We start from the raw sequence: 15,578 nt of genomic DNA on the forward strand, positions 1-15,578 counted from the left end.
AGACCATTTTGTTTGCTTAAAAAAAAAAAATCTGCTGAAATTTTCAACTCAGGTTTGACATAGGTTTTTGAAATGCCCCAAACCCAGCTCTCTTGGATATTGGGTTCTATAAGCACTTAATGATCACAGGCTGTTTCAGCACGTGTTGCTTATGAGTCTTCCCATTTGGCAGAATAGCTCAGAGTTTATAACTTTCTCCTGCTCTTTCTTTCACTTCCTAGAGTCTTTTTCCTCCTCATGGTTGGTGAACACATTTTGGGCAAAGAAGGAGAATTTATGTTAGATTGTTTTCATGGAAATTAAGACCAGAACTGGAAAGAAACTATTATCAAAAACTAGGAATCTGATGATAATGGTCTAGAAAAATAGTCAAATTAAGTAAATGACTTTAACTTCTCCCTTAAAGAAAATCTCTTCTTTAGCTTCTTTAATTTTTTCCTTAGGCCTTAGTGAAAATTAACTCGAATTTGTTTTTAAGAAACAGAAATAAACCTCCAAACTCAACACTAGCTAATACTGATAAAATGTGTTATTAGGCTTGTTTCGCTGTGTGTGTGTGTGTGTGTGTGTGTGTGTGTGTATACATCACTGACAGGTGTATATATTTCCATGAGATAGTTATCTTCTGACCATTCTGTCTATGTCAGTCTAGTTTTAAACCAGTTGTGCTTTTATCCACCCTTCTGTGGTTAAATAAGCTGATGGTAAAGCTCATGTCGTTGTCGGAAATCACAACTGTGTTCTTTTTAATGCAGTTTGCATACTCTAAAAAATAATCAGTGTTGTGTATGATGTGTCTGAATGAAATCAGCTAGAAAGTTGGGCAGGGGACCAGGGGATTTGCTACTGGGGAATGCCCCTCTTATTGAATGTTTCTAATTGCTATCCCATCTTCCAGTTGAGTTTGTTTGGGGTCCTCTAGATAGACATTTTTTTCTCTCTGTATTGGGAATTGAAGGGGCACTTTACCACTGAACTACATCCCTAGACATTTTAATTTTAATTTTTAATTTTTAAATTTTGAGTCAGAATCTCCCTAAATTGCTGAGGCTGGCCTCAAATTTGTGATTCCCCTGCCTGAGCCTTCCTATTTGCTGGGATTACAGGCAAGTACCACCATGCCTAGCTAGATAGGCTTTTTTTTTGAGGTGCTGGGAATTGAACCCAGGGCCTCATGTGTGCCAGGCAAGCACTGTACCACTGAACTACATCCCCAGCCCTAGATAGATGGTTTTTGATTGACTCATAATCTGTACTTAAAGCCCATCAACTTTTCTCTTTCCATCCCTAGATTTAGAGTTACAAAAGTGGAACACAAGTCAAACCAGAAGGAACGGAGAAGTTTGATGTCTGTTAGTGGGACTGAAAGTGTCAATGGAGAGGTGCCTGTAACACCCGTGAAGAGAGAACGTAGTGGCACAGAGTAACAGGTGAGCTGTAGTTTTAGTAATGTTGGGTTAGGGTGGCGCATGGTATAGAGAAAGGTATCGTGAGCCTCCCTTTGGTTTGTGGTCACATAGGAATGTCATTTGGCCAGGAAATGGGAAACTTTTCCTGGAAGCGGTAAGGCTAAGGGGCCCCATGCATGATTACTTGTCTGCCTAGAGCTTCTTGTAAAGAGGCTGCAAACATGATAACTCCAGGGACTTGGCTGTATGGTAATGAGCTCAGAAGATTATATACTAGGCAATATTGAGTGGTGGAGACTGGCAAACCAGGAATCACATCACCCATTGTGTACTTGCATTAGCATACGACCTAGTGTCATTACATCTTCTTAACTCAATGAAAAGTAAAATCCAGACTTTAAAATGTGAAATTACCACAGGTTTTTAAATGTTGGCAGCTTATAAAATTTCCTTAAAAAAAAGCCATGAAGGCTAAATGACAGGTATTCCAGTCATCATTTCTAGGTAAACTGTGATTTGAAGAAGGCTGGAGTGAGCAGACCATGCTTTTTCCTCGAATTGGAAATCAGTTTTCTTTGATGTGACACATCAAAGAAATACCCTCAGTGGGAATATTACTCTGCATTACCCTCAGTGGGAACATTACTCTGAATTACCCTCAGTAGCAATGTAATTGTTGCTGGCAAATATTTTGAAGCAATTAAAGAGCAAAAATGAATGCTTCTTGGCTTAGCAATTTTGATTTTGGAAGGCGCTGCTTTAAAATCACAAAACCAAACCCTGAGATAATTTGATCCTGGCCTAGCTTTCCTCTTACTCCTTTCTTTCTGTTTTGTCTTGAATAGCATTTACCCCTTTTATGCTTATTATATGTAAAGGGCAAGGGAGCGGCCATGCTATCAAAGCATCCAAGGAGCCATCCACGCCTGAACTTGACAGTGTTTATAGAGGGAGGGAAGGAGAGGTGGAGGAGGTCTGGTTCTTGAAGGTACGGAGAAGAAGCATCTGAGCCCTGGAGCCAGGCTGCCAGCTTCAGATCCCAGTTTACTGCTCACTAACTCCAGGCTTGGACAAGGAGCTTCAGCTTCTTACACCTCACTGGCAAATGAAAATGGTGCTATCTCAAGGGGTAGAGGTGAGATTTATGTGGTGTGACCAGGAAGCCCAGGGCCTGGCACCTGGCAGTGCTTGGTCAGTACTGCGGAGTGCTGTGAGTCAGTGCTCTTCAGTGGGTGGCAGGATCTGTGGCATTTGGTTTGAAGTTTCTCCAGTAATCTGCCAGGCTCAGAGGAACTGAAGATATTCTGGAAATAATGAAAGAGTTGTGCTCCTGAACCTTCTGGGGCACAGGGGCTCTGATGGCTTTCTCCTTCTGTTGCTCAGGCTTGCCTTTGGGGAGAGCTGCCCTCTTTCCCTGGATTAGGAGCCAAATGGGACCTTATTTGAAGAGGAGAAACCATGCAGTAAAGCCTGCCTTTGACCTTGGGGCCAGTTACTGGTGACCTTGGGAAGGGAGGCAAGAGCAGTTTAGGAAGAGGATGATGAAGTGAATGATAACAGCAGCCAGTGTTAGTTCAGTATTCTAGTCTTCTAAACATCGTGCTGGAACATGTCTCCCATGTCACCACTACAAACCTCTCCTAATGGGGTTGATATGATCATCCCAGTTTTACAGATGAGGAAACTGAGGCATAGAAAGGGTAAGTTACATATTGAAGATCACATAGCTGGAAAGAGAAATCAGGATTTGAACCTGGGTCTGAATTTACAAGATCAATCACACCACCCTTTCATCCATAGAGGGTGCTCATGAAGGGGAATGTTTCACTGATGATTGAGAACATCATGGTCTAACATGGTAGTCACCTGTCACCTATGGCTATTGAAATTTAAATTCATTTATATCAAAAGTTTAGTTCTGCAGTTAAACTAGTCACATGTCAGGTGTTCAGTAGCCAAAGGTGAGGGTCTGCCCTATTGGACAGTACAGATATAGAACATTTCCATCATCAAAGAAAGTGGCACCTTTGATATTAGATTTGGATTGCTGAGTGACCATGGTAACTTAAGAGAAGCATTTGGATTAAAGTCAGTGAAGACTTGTCTTTCTGGGAAGAGAAGCATCTAGCTATTCAAGTCTAAGGTAGAGAAGGACCAGCAAAGAAAGCTGGGTTTTGATGGCAGTATGAGATGGGTCATCACCTGGATGGTGGGTTACGAGATGGAGCAGGTTGTCAACTCAAGAGAACGGGGCTCAGTCTCAGGTAGGAGCAGTAAGACCCATTAGACCCAACCCTGATCAGATTCTGACCAAGACTTGGGAAGGTTAAAAGAATTAAGATTGCTCAGGTGGCTTTCTTGGCCCAAATTCTGTCTGTATCTGACTTCAGGAACTTGATCTGATCATCTCAAGTCCTGACCACTTGTAACTGGTTTGCAATTTGATACTCTCTACAAAGCCAACTGTCATCTAGGAGATTATATGAAGGGATTGGATTTGATCAGAAGACATGAGTGAGTTCAATGTGAGCGTCACTATTTAGAAATGGTACCTAACTGCCCTTATCCCCTTTCGCCTTGACTGTGAAATAAAGGTAGAAATTAATGGATTTAGGGTACGTGCCCAGGGAGTGTCTAGACTGTAACTGGCTTTCCTTAAAAGGCAGTCAGACTTCTTGTGCTGTCCCAGTCAGCAATGGCAGACACCAGAGACCTAAAAGAGGAATGCATTTTCTGAGCCTCCAACTTGCTGTAATTAATTTCGAAATTAAAAATAAAAATCTTTAATTGTGGAAAATTTCAAAAGCAGAGAGAATAAGCTTATGATCCATGAGTAAATTAATTGTAACTCAGCTTTTGAGTACTCAGTACATGGGATGCCTTGAAAGGCTATTCTGTGTGTTAATTTTGCAGATGAAGTTCCTAAGCAGTTTCAACAACTTGTTGTTACCAGTTAGAAAGTGGTAGAATTTAGGGTCAAACCAATCAGCTTGGTTTCAGGTGTCACAGACTTTATTCAACTGGGTCCAAGAAAATCGGGTCCCTGCTCATGTTGGAACCTACTGGGTGACCCTGTCAGACTATTGCAACCGAGTATGGACTTTGCAGAAAGAGGAAAGAAAATATTTGTTGATATTTTAAAATATTGTATATTCATTAAGATTTTTCTTATGTTTCTCATCCAAGGAAAAGTGTTTGGGGTGTTTAATCTGACCTGATTTTCCAACTAGAGAAACCAAACATTTTTCTGACTGGGCCAAAATCTGGTTTTACTTTGTATCAGATTTGTACCAAAATTTAATGAATAAAGTAGGAAAGGGGTGTTTTGTGTCTTTTACATAGTTGGATATAGTTGTATTTATTTTTCCTGAAAGAAGGATTAGTTCAAATGTGGAATTTTATCTAAGCTATTTTCCTGGAATGCTTTGTTTGACTATAGATTCAAATATTTAAATGCAAATGTAGATCCCCTCATTGGTTAGTTTTCTTTTTTCTTCCCCGCCACTTTTTTAAGGTGGTTCTAATGGAAACTAGATTGAATATAGTTGGTCCCTTGTTTCTGCATCAATGGATTCAACCAACTGTGGATCCAAATATTTTTCTTATAATTTATGTCTATACTGAGCACATATGTACTTCCTTATCATTATTCCCTAAATAATATGCTATTTACATAGCATTTACCTAGCATTTCATATAGTAATCTAGAGATGATTTAAAGTTTACAGGAGGACCTTTGTAGGTTACATGCAAATACTGTACCATTTGACTTGAGGGACTTGAGCATCCACGGATTTTGGTGTCTTCAGGGAACCAGTTCCCTCATGGATCCTGAGAGATGACTATTGTAGATGAACTGTGTCAACACTGGGGCAGGATTTCTCTCCCCATCTTTCCTTTGAACTTTAAAAACAAAATCTGTTGTTTGTCCTCTCCTCCCTCTTATTCTTCTCACCCTGCTTGGTTGGCCTGAGTTCTTTTTTGTGGCTAGATCTAACTTACACTCTGCCCGATTTATTTTGGCAATGCAGTTAAAATGGTTTCTTTTTTCCACAGAAAATGTGTTTTGATTTCTTCTTAGAAGAATAAGCTTTTGTTCTTCAAAGTTAAATAAATCGAATTGCTTTCAGTCTCCAAATGCCACTGCCTTGTCTTCATTGTCACTGGTCTTTTGCTTTTTAAAAATGATACTGTAGTAAGCAGTCTATATTGTGCGTTTCCCAAGGATGTATTCCTTTTTCCATTTTATGATTCAAACTTAATAAAAACCGATTTGATAAGTTTATATTACCATTTTAAATTTTTTAATTCTTTAATTATTTTTTATGACACATTTTAAAGTTGTAATGTGGTTTGTCTTTTTTTTCTTTTTCTTTTTGGTATTGAGTTAAGTTCCTTGAAGTCCTGGTATGTAAACTGCTCGTCAGATATACATTTTACACATATTTTCTTGCATTCTGTAGGTTGTCTCTTCATTCTGCTGATTGTTTCCTTTGCTGTGCAGACGCTTTTCATTTGGGAAAAGTTTTTGTTCTTTTTTCTTTTGCTTTGTGGCACTAGGGATCTTCTGCAGGGCCTTGTGCACACTAGTCAAGTGCTCTACCCCTGAGCCACACCCCAGCTTTGTCTGACTAACCTTTTTCAGCCTCAGCATCCTCATTTTAAAAATGGGGTTGTTGCTGAACTTAAATGATATATGCATATAGTTCTTAAATTAGTCCTTGGCACAGAGTTAGTTATCTACTAAATATTTACTACTATAAAATTCTCATGCCATTCTTGTCTATCTTCTTATCTGTTTATCAGTCTGATTCTCACACATCAATTTTTGGCACTGTAGATCCAAACATTACAGCTTGGATTCTTAGGACAGCTCAGGAATAGATAGTATTTGGTAAGTGCCTTAGGAATGTGGTCCATTGTTGGGTTTGTGTTATAGAGGTCTTAGAAATAACTACTTCCCTCTTACAAGAGGTGGAATCAAAAGTAGGAGCAGAGTGGTTGGAAATTTTTGCAGACTTATGTTCTTTCTGTTTTAAAGATGGGAGTGAAGGAATGAAGATGTGGACTGGGTTCTCTGCCCTTTGCTGTGGGTCTGTGCTGGTGTTCCGCGTTGGGACAGAAGTCTGCTCTTGAACGTCCTGAGCATGGGTGTCCATCACAAGTTGTCTTTCCTGAGCTTCTGCCATACTCTTCTTTTCCCCGCTTCCTTCCTTGGAGCTCCACGAATATGACCATCATGGATCCTTCCTGGGGGCCTCCTCTGAGCATGTGCTGCTTTATTTGCACTTCTCTGTTATTTTAACTCTCTAGGAAGGAGGTGGTGGTAGAGAATATCAGGTACCATCTGCTGGTTTACTTTTTTCCTCCTGAGTGAGCTATGTATTTTTTTTTTCAGGGAAAATAAATATTTAAAAAGCCAAAGGACCCCAGAGTTAATGGAAATCTTTAATTTGACTCAGGGGCAATGGTATATAAATTTATAAAAAGAAACATCAGCCAAAATAGGCCTGTTTAGGGCCACCTGGCTGTGATCAATTGCTCATCACATTTCTCAAGGGTTCACAGTGCTTTGTGTGATGCCTGTCGTGCTCCTGAGTGGAAGGCCCATCCCACTGAGTCTGTGTTCATTGTGGAGGGGAAGGAGGCTGACGTCTGTCCAGGACTTGCTGCATGAAGAATAGCTGAGCGAGGGACCAAAACGTAAACAACGATTTTAGGCATTATGGGTAATAATATCGCTAAGTACAGATGAAGAACCAGGCTCAGATTAATTTTCCCCAAATCCTAGGACTGGATAGCGACAGGGCTTAGCTGGGAAGAAATGCACACTTTGAAGTCAACATGCTTGATGGGGGGAGATTTGCTTTTCCTGGCAAGGAATAAATACAGACTTTTCTCCATGTCAAATGTCAAAGATTAAAATAGAGCTATATGTATAGATACAAAATATGTATTATAGATGAGAAAAAACAATTATAAAGTATCCCAGTTTTGTTTAAGACGTGAAACACCACATCTTATTTTTTCTTGGATTGAAGCTGATCATCTAAATTTCTTCCCTACAAGTGCTAAGCTCCTTGAGGGCTTGCTGTGACTCTCATCTTTTGCCCTGCCTTCAGGTAGCACCTTGTATATAGTTGACTCTCAGTGACTCTTTAACAGGTGTGATGTGATCATAGGGTGTTCACCTGGTCATTAAAAGACCCACAGAGCCTAGTGGTGAGGGTAGCTCCATGGCACAGCATGCCCTTAGCATGTCTTGTGAGGCCCTGGGTTTGACCCCCAGCAACACCCCCCCTCAAAAAAAAAAAAAAAAGAGAAAGAAAAGAAAGATCTTTGCACATTAGCCAAATTCTCACTCCAAACTGCTTTAAAATAAGTTAAAAATGATTCTTCATTCTGTAATTCAAGAATTTTATAGCTTAAATTGAGTTAATGCTATTTTGAGTTAACATTTTAGTCTTTAAACAGGTCTGTTTGTTCTTCTCCATTTCTATTGTGTGTGTGTGTGTGTGTGTGTGTGTGTGTGTGTGTATGTATTTATGTATTTTTTTCTTTAGTTCACTATGTAGTGTTATGTTTGCAAGATTCATTTTTTGGAAGCATCTTTAGTTCTTACAGTTATTAATCAGTTGACAAATATTAAGATTTGACCTCATGGCTTAAACCTTTTTTTTTTTTTTTTTTTTTGTTTTTTTTTTTTTTTTTTATTGTAAACAAATGGGATACATGTTGTTTCTCTGTTTGTACATGGCGTAAAGGCATACCATTTGTGTAATCATAAATTTACATAGAGCAATGTTGTTTGATTCATTCTGTTATTTTTTTCCCTTCCCCCCACCCCTCCCACCCCTCTTTACCCTCTATACAGTAGTTCCTTCCTCTATACTTGCCCCCCTCCCTAACACTAACTCTAACCCTTCCCTCCCCCCCATTATGTGTCAACCTCCACTTATTAGCGATATCATTCGTCCTTTGGCTTTTTGAGATTGGCTTATCTCACTTAGCATGATATTCTCCAATTTCATCCATTTGCCTGCAAATGTCATAATTTTATCATTCTTTATGGCTGAGTAATATTCCATAGTATATATACCACAGTTTCTTTATCCACTCATCAATTGAAGGGCATCTAGGTTGGTTCCACAGTCTGGCTATTGTGAATTGAGCAGCTATGAACATTGATGTGGCTGTATTTCTGTAGTATGCAGATTTTAAGTCCTTTGGGTATAGGCCAAGGAGTGGGATAGCTGGGTCAAATGGTGGTTCCATTCCAAGTTTTCTAAGGAATCTCCACACTGCTTTCCATAGCGGCTGCACTAATTTGCAGCCCCACCAGCAGTGTATGAGTGTACCTTTCTCCCCACATCCTCGCCAACACCTGTTGTTGCTCGTATTCTTGATAATCGCCATTCTAATTGGGGTGAGATGGAACCTTAGGGTGGTTTTGATTTGCATTTCTCTTATTACTAGAGATGTTGAACATTTTTCCATATGTTTGTTGATTGCTTGTAGATCTTCTTCTGTGAAGTGTCTATTCATTTCCTTAGCCCATTTGTTGACTGGACTGTTTGAATTCTTGGAGTAGAGTTTTTTGAGTTCTTTATAGATTCTGGAGATTAGTGCTCTATCTGAAGTATGATTGGCAAAGATATTCTCCCACTCTGTAGGCTCTTTCTTCGCATTGCTGATAGTTTCCTTTGCTGAGAGAAAGCTTTTTAGTTTGAATCTATCCCAGTGGTTGATTCTAGCTTTTATTTCTTGTGCTATGGGAGTCCTGTTAAGGAAGTCTGGTCCTAGACCAACAAGATGAAGATTTGGACCTACTTTTTCTTCTATAATCTGCAGGGTCTCTGGTCTGATTCCGAGGTCCTTAATCCATTTTGAGTTTAGTTTCGTGCATGGTGAGAGATATGGGTTTAGTTTCATTCTGTTGCATATGGATTTCCAATTCTCCCAGCACCATTTGTTGAAGAGGCTATCTTTTCTCCATTGCATATTTTTGGCCCCTTTGTCTAGTATGAGAAAATTGTATTTATTTGGGTTTGTGTCCGTGTCCTCTATTCTGTACCATTGATCTACCTTTCTATTTTGGTACCAATACCATGCCGTTTTTGTTACTATTGCTTTGTAGTAGAGTTGAAGATCTGGTATTGCAATACCCCCTGTTTCACTCTTCCTGCTAAGGATTGCTTTAGCTATTCTGGGTTTCTTATTCTTCCAGATGAATTTCATAATTGCCTGCTCTATTTCTGTAAGGTACGTCATTGGGATTTTAATTGGAATTGCATTGAATTTGTATAGCACTTTAGGTAGTATGGCCATTTTGACAATATTAATTCTTCCTATCCAAGAACATGGAAGATCTTTCCATCTTCTAAGGTGTTCTTTAATTTCTTTCTTTAGTGTTGTATAGTTCTCATTGTAGAGGTCTTTCACCTCTTTTGTGAGATTGATTCCCAAGTATTTTATTTTTTTCGAGGCTATTGTGAATGGGGTAGTTTTCCTAATTTCTCTTTCTGAAGATTCATCACTTATGTATAAAAATGCGTTGGATTTATGGGCATTGATCTTGTAACCTGCTACTTTACTGAAATCACTTATGAGTTCTAAGAGTTTTCTGGTGGAATTTCCAGGTTCCTCTAAATATATAATCATGTCATCAGCGAACAGGGATAGTTTGAGTTCTTCTTTTCCAATTCGTATCCCTTTAATTTCTTTGGTTTGTCTAATTGCTCTGGCCAGAGTCTCAAGAACGATGTTGAATAGAAGTGGTGAAAGAGGGCATCCCTGCCTTGTTCCAGTTTTTAGGGGGAATGCTTTCAGCTTTTCACCATTTAGAATGATATTAGCCATGGGCTTAGCATAAATGGCCTTTACAATATTAAGGAATGTTCCCACTATCCCTATTTGTTCTAGTGTTTTGAGCATGAAGGGGTGCTGAATTTTATCAAATGCTTTTTCTGCGTCTATTGAAATAATCATGTGATTCTTGACTTTAAGTCTATTAATATGGTGAATTACGTTTATTGATTTCCTGATGTTGAACCAACCTTGCATCCCTGGGATGAAACCCACTTGATCATGGTGCACTATCTTTTTAATATGTTTTTGTATGCGATTTGCTAAAATTTTGTTGAGAATTTTTGCGTCGATGTTCATTAAGGATATTGGTCTGAAATTTTCTTTCCTTGATGAGTCTCTGTGTGGTTTAGGTATCAGTGTGATATTGGCTTCATAGAATGAGTTTGGGAGGGTTCCCTCCTCTTCTATTTTATGGAATACTTTGAGAAGTATTGGAATGAGCTCTTCCTTAAAGGTTTTGTAGAACTCGGCTGAGAACCCATCTGGTCCCGGACTTTTCTTTGTTGGTAGGCTTTTGATGACTTCTTCTATTTCAGTACTTGAAATTGGTCTATTTAAATTGTTTATGTCCTCCTCATTCAGTTTAGGCAATTCATATGTCTCTAGAAACCTGTTGATGTCTTCGAAATTTTCTATTTTGTTGGAGTATAGATTTTCAAAATAGCTTCTAATTATGTTTTGTATTTCCATCCTGTCTGTAGTGATATTTCCTTGTTCATTCCGAATTTTAGTGATTTGGGTTTTCTCTCGTCTTCTCTTTGTTAGTGTGGCTAAAGGTTTATCAATTTTGTTTATTTTTTCGAAGAACCAACTATTTATTTTGTCAATTTTTTGTATTGTTTCTTTTGTTTCAATTTCATTGATTTCAGCTCTGAGTTTAACAATTTCCTGTCTTCTACTACTTTTGGTGCTGTTCTGTTCTTCTTTTTCTAAGGCTTTGAGCTGTAGTGTTAGGTTGTTTATTTGTTGAGTTTTACTTCTTTTATTAAATGCGCTCCATGAAATAAATTTCCCTCTAAGTACTGCTTTCATAGTGTCCCAGAGGTTTTGATATGATGTTTCTTTGTTCTCATTTACCTCTAAGAATTTTTTAATTTCCTTCTTAATATCTTCTGTTATCCATTCATCATATAATAGCATATTGTTTAACCTCCAGATGTTGGAATAGTTTCTGTGTTTTACTCTTTCATTTATTTCTAACTTCAATCCATTATGATCTGATAGAATACATGCTAGTGTCTCTATCTTCTTGTATTTGCTAACATTAGCTTTGTGGCATAATATATGGTCTATTTTAGAGAAGGATCCATGTGCTGCTGAGAAGAAAGTGTATTCACTCTTGGTTGGATGGAATATTCTATAAATGTCCGTTAAGTCTAAATTATTGATTGTGTTGTTGAGATCTATGGTTTCTTTGCTCAATTTTTGTCTGGAAGATCTGTCCAGTGGTGAGAGCGGCGTGTTAAAATCACCTAGTATTATTGTGTTGTGGTCTATTTGGTTTCTGAAATTGAGAAGGATTTGTTTGACATACATAGATGAGCCACTGTTTGGGGCATAGATGTTTATGATTGTTATATCTTGCTGATTTATGTTTCCCTTAAGCAGTATGAAATAACCTTCTTTATCCCTTCTGACTAACTTTGGCTTGAAGTCCACATTATCGGAAATGAGGATGGATACTCCAGCTTTTTTGCTGAGTCCATGTGCATGGTATGTTTTTCCCCATCCTTTCACCTTTAATCTATGGGTATCTTTTTCTATGAGGTGAGTCTCTTGCAGGCAACATATTGTTGGATCTTTCTTTTTAATCCAGTCTGCCAGTCTATGTCTTTTGATTGATGAATTCAGGCCATTAACGTTCAGGGTTATTATAGAGAAATGATTTGGTTTCCCGGTCATTTGGTTCATTTTTAAAATTTTGTTTATTTATTTGTTTGACACAACTTGTTTCCTCCTTTATTTGACAATTCCTTTAGGATAATTCCTCCCTTTGCTGATTTGCTTCTTTGTTTTTCATCTCTTCCTCATGGAATATTTTGTTGAGAATGTTCTGTAATGCTGGCTTTCTTTTTGTAAATTCTTTTAGCTTTTGTTTATCATGGAAGGATTTTATTTCATCGTCAAATTTGAAGGTAAGTTTTGCTGGGTATAAGATTCTTGGTTGGCATCCATTTTCTTTCAGGGCTTGAAAAATGTTGTTCCAGGACCTTCTAGCTTTTAGGGTCTGGATTGAAAAATCTGCTGATATGCGTATTGGTTTCCCCCTGAATGTAATTTGGTTCTTTTCTCTCACAGCCTTTAAAATTCTGTCTTTATTTTGTATGTTAGGTATTTTCATTATAATGTGCCTTGGTGTGGGTCTGTTGTAATTTTGTGTATTTGGAGTCCTGTAAGCCTCTTGAACTTGATTTTCCATTTCATTCTTCAGATTTGGGAAATTTTCTGATATTATTTCATTGAATAGGTTGTTCATTCCTTTGGCTTGTTTCTCTAGGCCTTCCTCAATCCCAATAATTCTTAAATTTGGCCTTTTCATGATATCCCATAGTTCTTGTAGATTCTGTTCATGATTTCTTACCATCTTCTCTGTTTGTTCAGCTTTGTTTTCAAGGTTAAATATTTTGTCTTCAATGTCTGAGGTTCTGTCTTCCAGGTGTTCTATCCTATTGGATATGCTTTCTATGGAGTTCTTAATTTGGTTTATTGTTTCCTTCATGTCAAGGATTTCTGTTTGGTTTTTTTTCAATATCTCTAACTCTTTATTGAAATGATCTTTTGCTTCCTGTATTTGCTCTTTTAACTGTCGATTGGTGCGATCAATCAATGCTTGCATTTGCTCTTTCATCTCATCATTCAATGCTTGCATTTGCTCTTTCATCTCCTCGTTTGCTTCTCTGATCATTTTAATTATGTACATTCTGAACTCCTTTTCTGTCATTTCTTCTGCTATGCTGTCATTGGGTTTTATTGATGTAACATCTAGATTTGTTTGCAGCATTTTCTTTCCTTGTTTTCTCATGTTGTTCAGATATCAGTGGACCGCTGAGATATTGCAGATTTCCTCTGTTGATTTACAATGACCCTGAAGATTTCTATATATATCCCCTCTTAGCCTTCAGTAGGCTGAAGTCTTGGAGGAGGTTGATAATGCGGTGCTCCACAAGGAAGCTGCCTCTCTAGGAGTAGTGGCCTTCAGGTGGGGTATATTCCCTGCTAGTGGGCAGAGGTGCCTCCACTTGTTGACCAATGGTCATCCAAAGGGGACCTAGGCTGTGGGCTGAGGCAAGGCCTGTTTGGGCCTGAGCCTCTGGTTTTACTGTCCTTGTGGGAAACCTCACCCAGCAGGGAAGACTCACCCGGTGGGGAGATCTCGCTGGTCAGTTTCCTCCTAGAGGTTCCCCTCAATTTACATCTACTTCCTGGGCTGGGCTGCCTTCCTCTGCAAAGTTTCCAGGGGCCCGGCCCTACCTCCTGGGCCTGGGAGCCTCACCCTTCGCAGATGAATCTCCTTAGGCTGCCCCTCCTCAGAGAATTTGCCCATAGGCCTGGAACCTTCGCTCCGCCCTAAGCCTGTCTCTGTGCGGCTCTTCCACCCAGAAGCCTCCTAGATCCTGGGACCCTGTTCTGCACCTAATCGCCTGGCTGCGTGGCCCCTCCTCTGAGCAGCCACTTGTGGCCCCGAACAATCGCTCTGAGTCCCAGAGACCCGCCACAGGCCTCTTCCTCCAGACAGCTGCCCAGTATGCCGGTGCGGTCACTAGGAGTCCAAGAAACTCACTTCGTGCCTCCTCCTCCCACCAACCACCCGTAGCCCGGGGCAATCAATCACTCCGAGTCGAAGTGACCCTGCCCGTTCCTCCTCCTTCTCCAGATAACCCCCCGGGTGTTCAGGAGCAGTCCCTCTGAGTGGCTCTGAATCCACGTGACCCGCTGCACGGGTCCTCTGGGCCACCGCCCGGAGCTCTGGTGTGGTCCTTCAAGACCAAGCGTCCCACCACGCTTCTCCTCCAGGCAGCCCCCCTGTGTTCAGGAGCTGTCACTTTAAGACCAAATAACTCACCACTCGCCTTCTCCTCTGAGCAGCCGCCTGGAGCGCTAATGCAGTCACTGCGAGTCCAAAGGACCCGCCGCGCTCCTCCTCCTCCTTCTCCTACTCCTCCGGGCAGGCCCCGGGGTTCAGAAGTGGTCAGGGTCCAAACAGCTCGCCACGCAGCCCCTTCTCTGGCAACCGCCTGTAGTTCCCGTATAGTCGCCCGAATCCAAGCGGCTGCTCCTCTTCCTCCTCGTCCTCAGGGCAGGCCCCGGGGTTCAGAAGCGTCGTTCTGATTCCAAACAGCTCGCCGCGCGGCTTCTCCTCTGGCAACCGCCTGCAGCTCTGGCGCAGTCTCTCCGAATCCAAGTGGCCACGCTCCTCTCCTCCTCCTCAGGGCAGGCCCTGGTGTCCTGAGTCCACACAGTTCTCCCCGCCTCTCCTCCCCCGGGCAGCCGCCGGAGCCCCAGTGGCTGCTCCGAGTCCCAGCGCTGTGCCGACCGGCCTCCTCTATGGCGCTCCAGCGGGGGGAGGGGCGTCTCGCCGGCAGTTCTACTTCACAAAGTTTCCTGCGTTCCGGGACCTCCGTCCCATCCGGGATGACCCCCCAGGGGGTGAGAGTCACCCGGCTACTTTGAGTTGGTCCCAAGCGTCTCAATATCTCCTCTCTTGAATCCTGAGTTCTGGAGCAACACGTAATGCAGCCACCCTCTAGGCCGCCATCTTGAAAACCTCCGGCTTAAACCTTTATATGTGCATTAACATCACCTGGGCACCTTGTAAGAAAGCAAATTCCTGGACTCCAGCCCCATGAATTCTGATTTAGTAGGTCTGGGGTGTGGTCCAAGGAATTTGCAATTTTCATTAATATTTAAGCTAATTCTAAAGCAAGTTCTGATCATTCTGAGAAACTCTGAGTTACATAGACTGCAAAAGGGCTGGGGTATATCTCAGTGGTTGATCCCTTAGCTAGCATTGGCGAGAGAGGCCCTGGGTGCTATCCTTGGTACTGTCAAAAAATTAAAAAAATAAAATAGGAAGGTATGAATGTTAATTTATAGGGTTTAACACACAGTTTAGACCAGAGCAAGATTTAAAGCGCTGTAAGCCCCTAAGCACACTCGGATGTATTCCCATTAATCTGCACCTGCCAGGATGCCACCTGATGTAAGCAGGGCTTCTACAAGACCCGGGTGTAGTATTTGCAGCAGTTGCAACGTGTGGGCATGTGATAGCACAGTGTTCAGGAGAGGCTGGTACAAGGAAAG

The 15,578-nt window shown here is 40.8% G+C and overlaps 1 protein-coding gene across 4 annotated transcripts in view; it reads left to right on the forward strand.

Annotated features, from left to right (window-relative positions):
- The window catches only part of RELL1 (RELT like 1), a 79,392-nt gene that overhangs the window by 45,518 nt on the left and 18,296 nt on the right, over nucleotides 1-15,578 (forward strand). For all 4 annotated transcript variants that reach the window (XR_013766006.1, XR_013766007.1, XM_079152878.1 and 1 more), the window contains exon 6: nucleotides 1,292-1,430. Coding sequence is in view for 2 of the 4 variants with exons in the window: in XM_079152878.1 (XP_079009004.1) it covers nucleotides 1,292-1,427 (136 nt within the window). In the remaining 2 variants the exon portion in view is untranslated. The remainder of the gene's footprint in view (nucleotides 1-1,291; nucleotides 1,431-15,578) is intronic.

Source organism: Sciurus vulgaris (assembly GCF_902686455.1).
Source record: "Sciurus vulgaris genome assembly, chromosome: 9".
Lineage (NCBI taxonomy): Eukaryota > Metazoa > Chordata > Mammalia > Rodentia > Sciuridae > Sciurus > Sciurus vulgaris.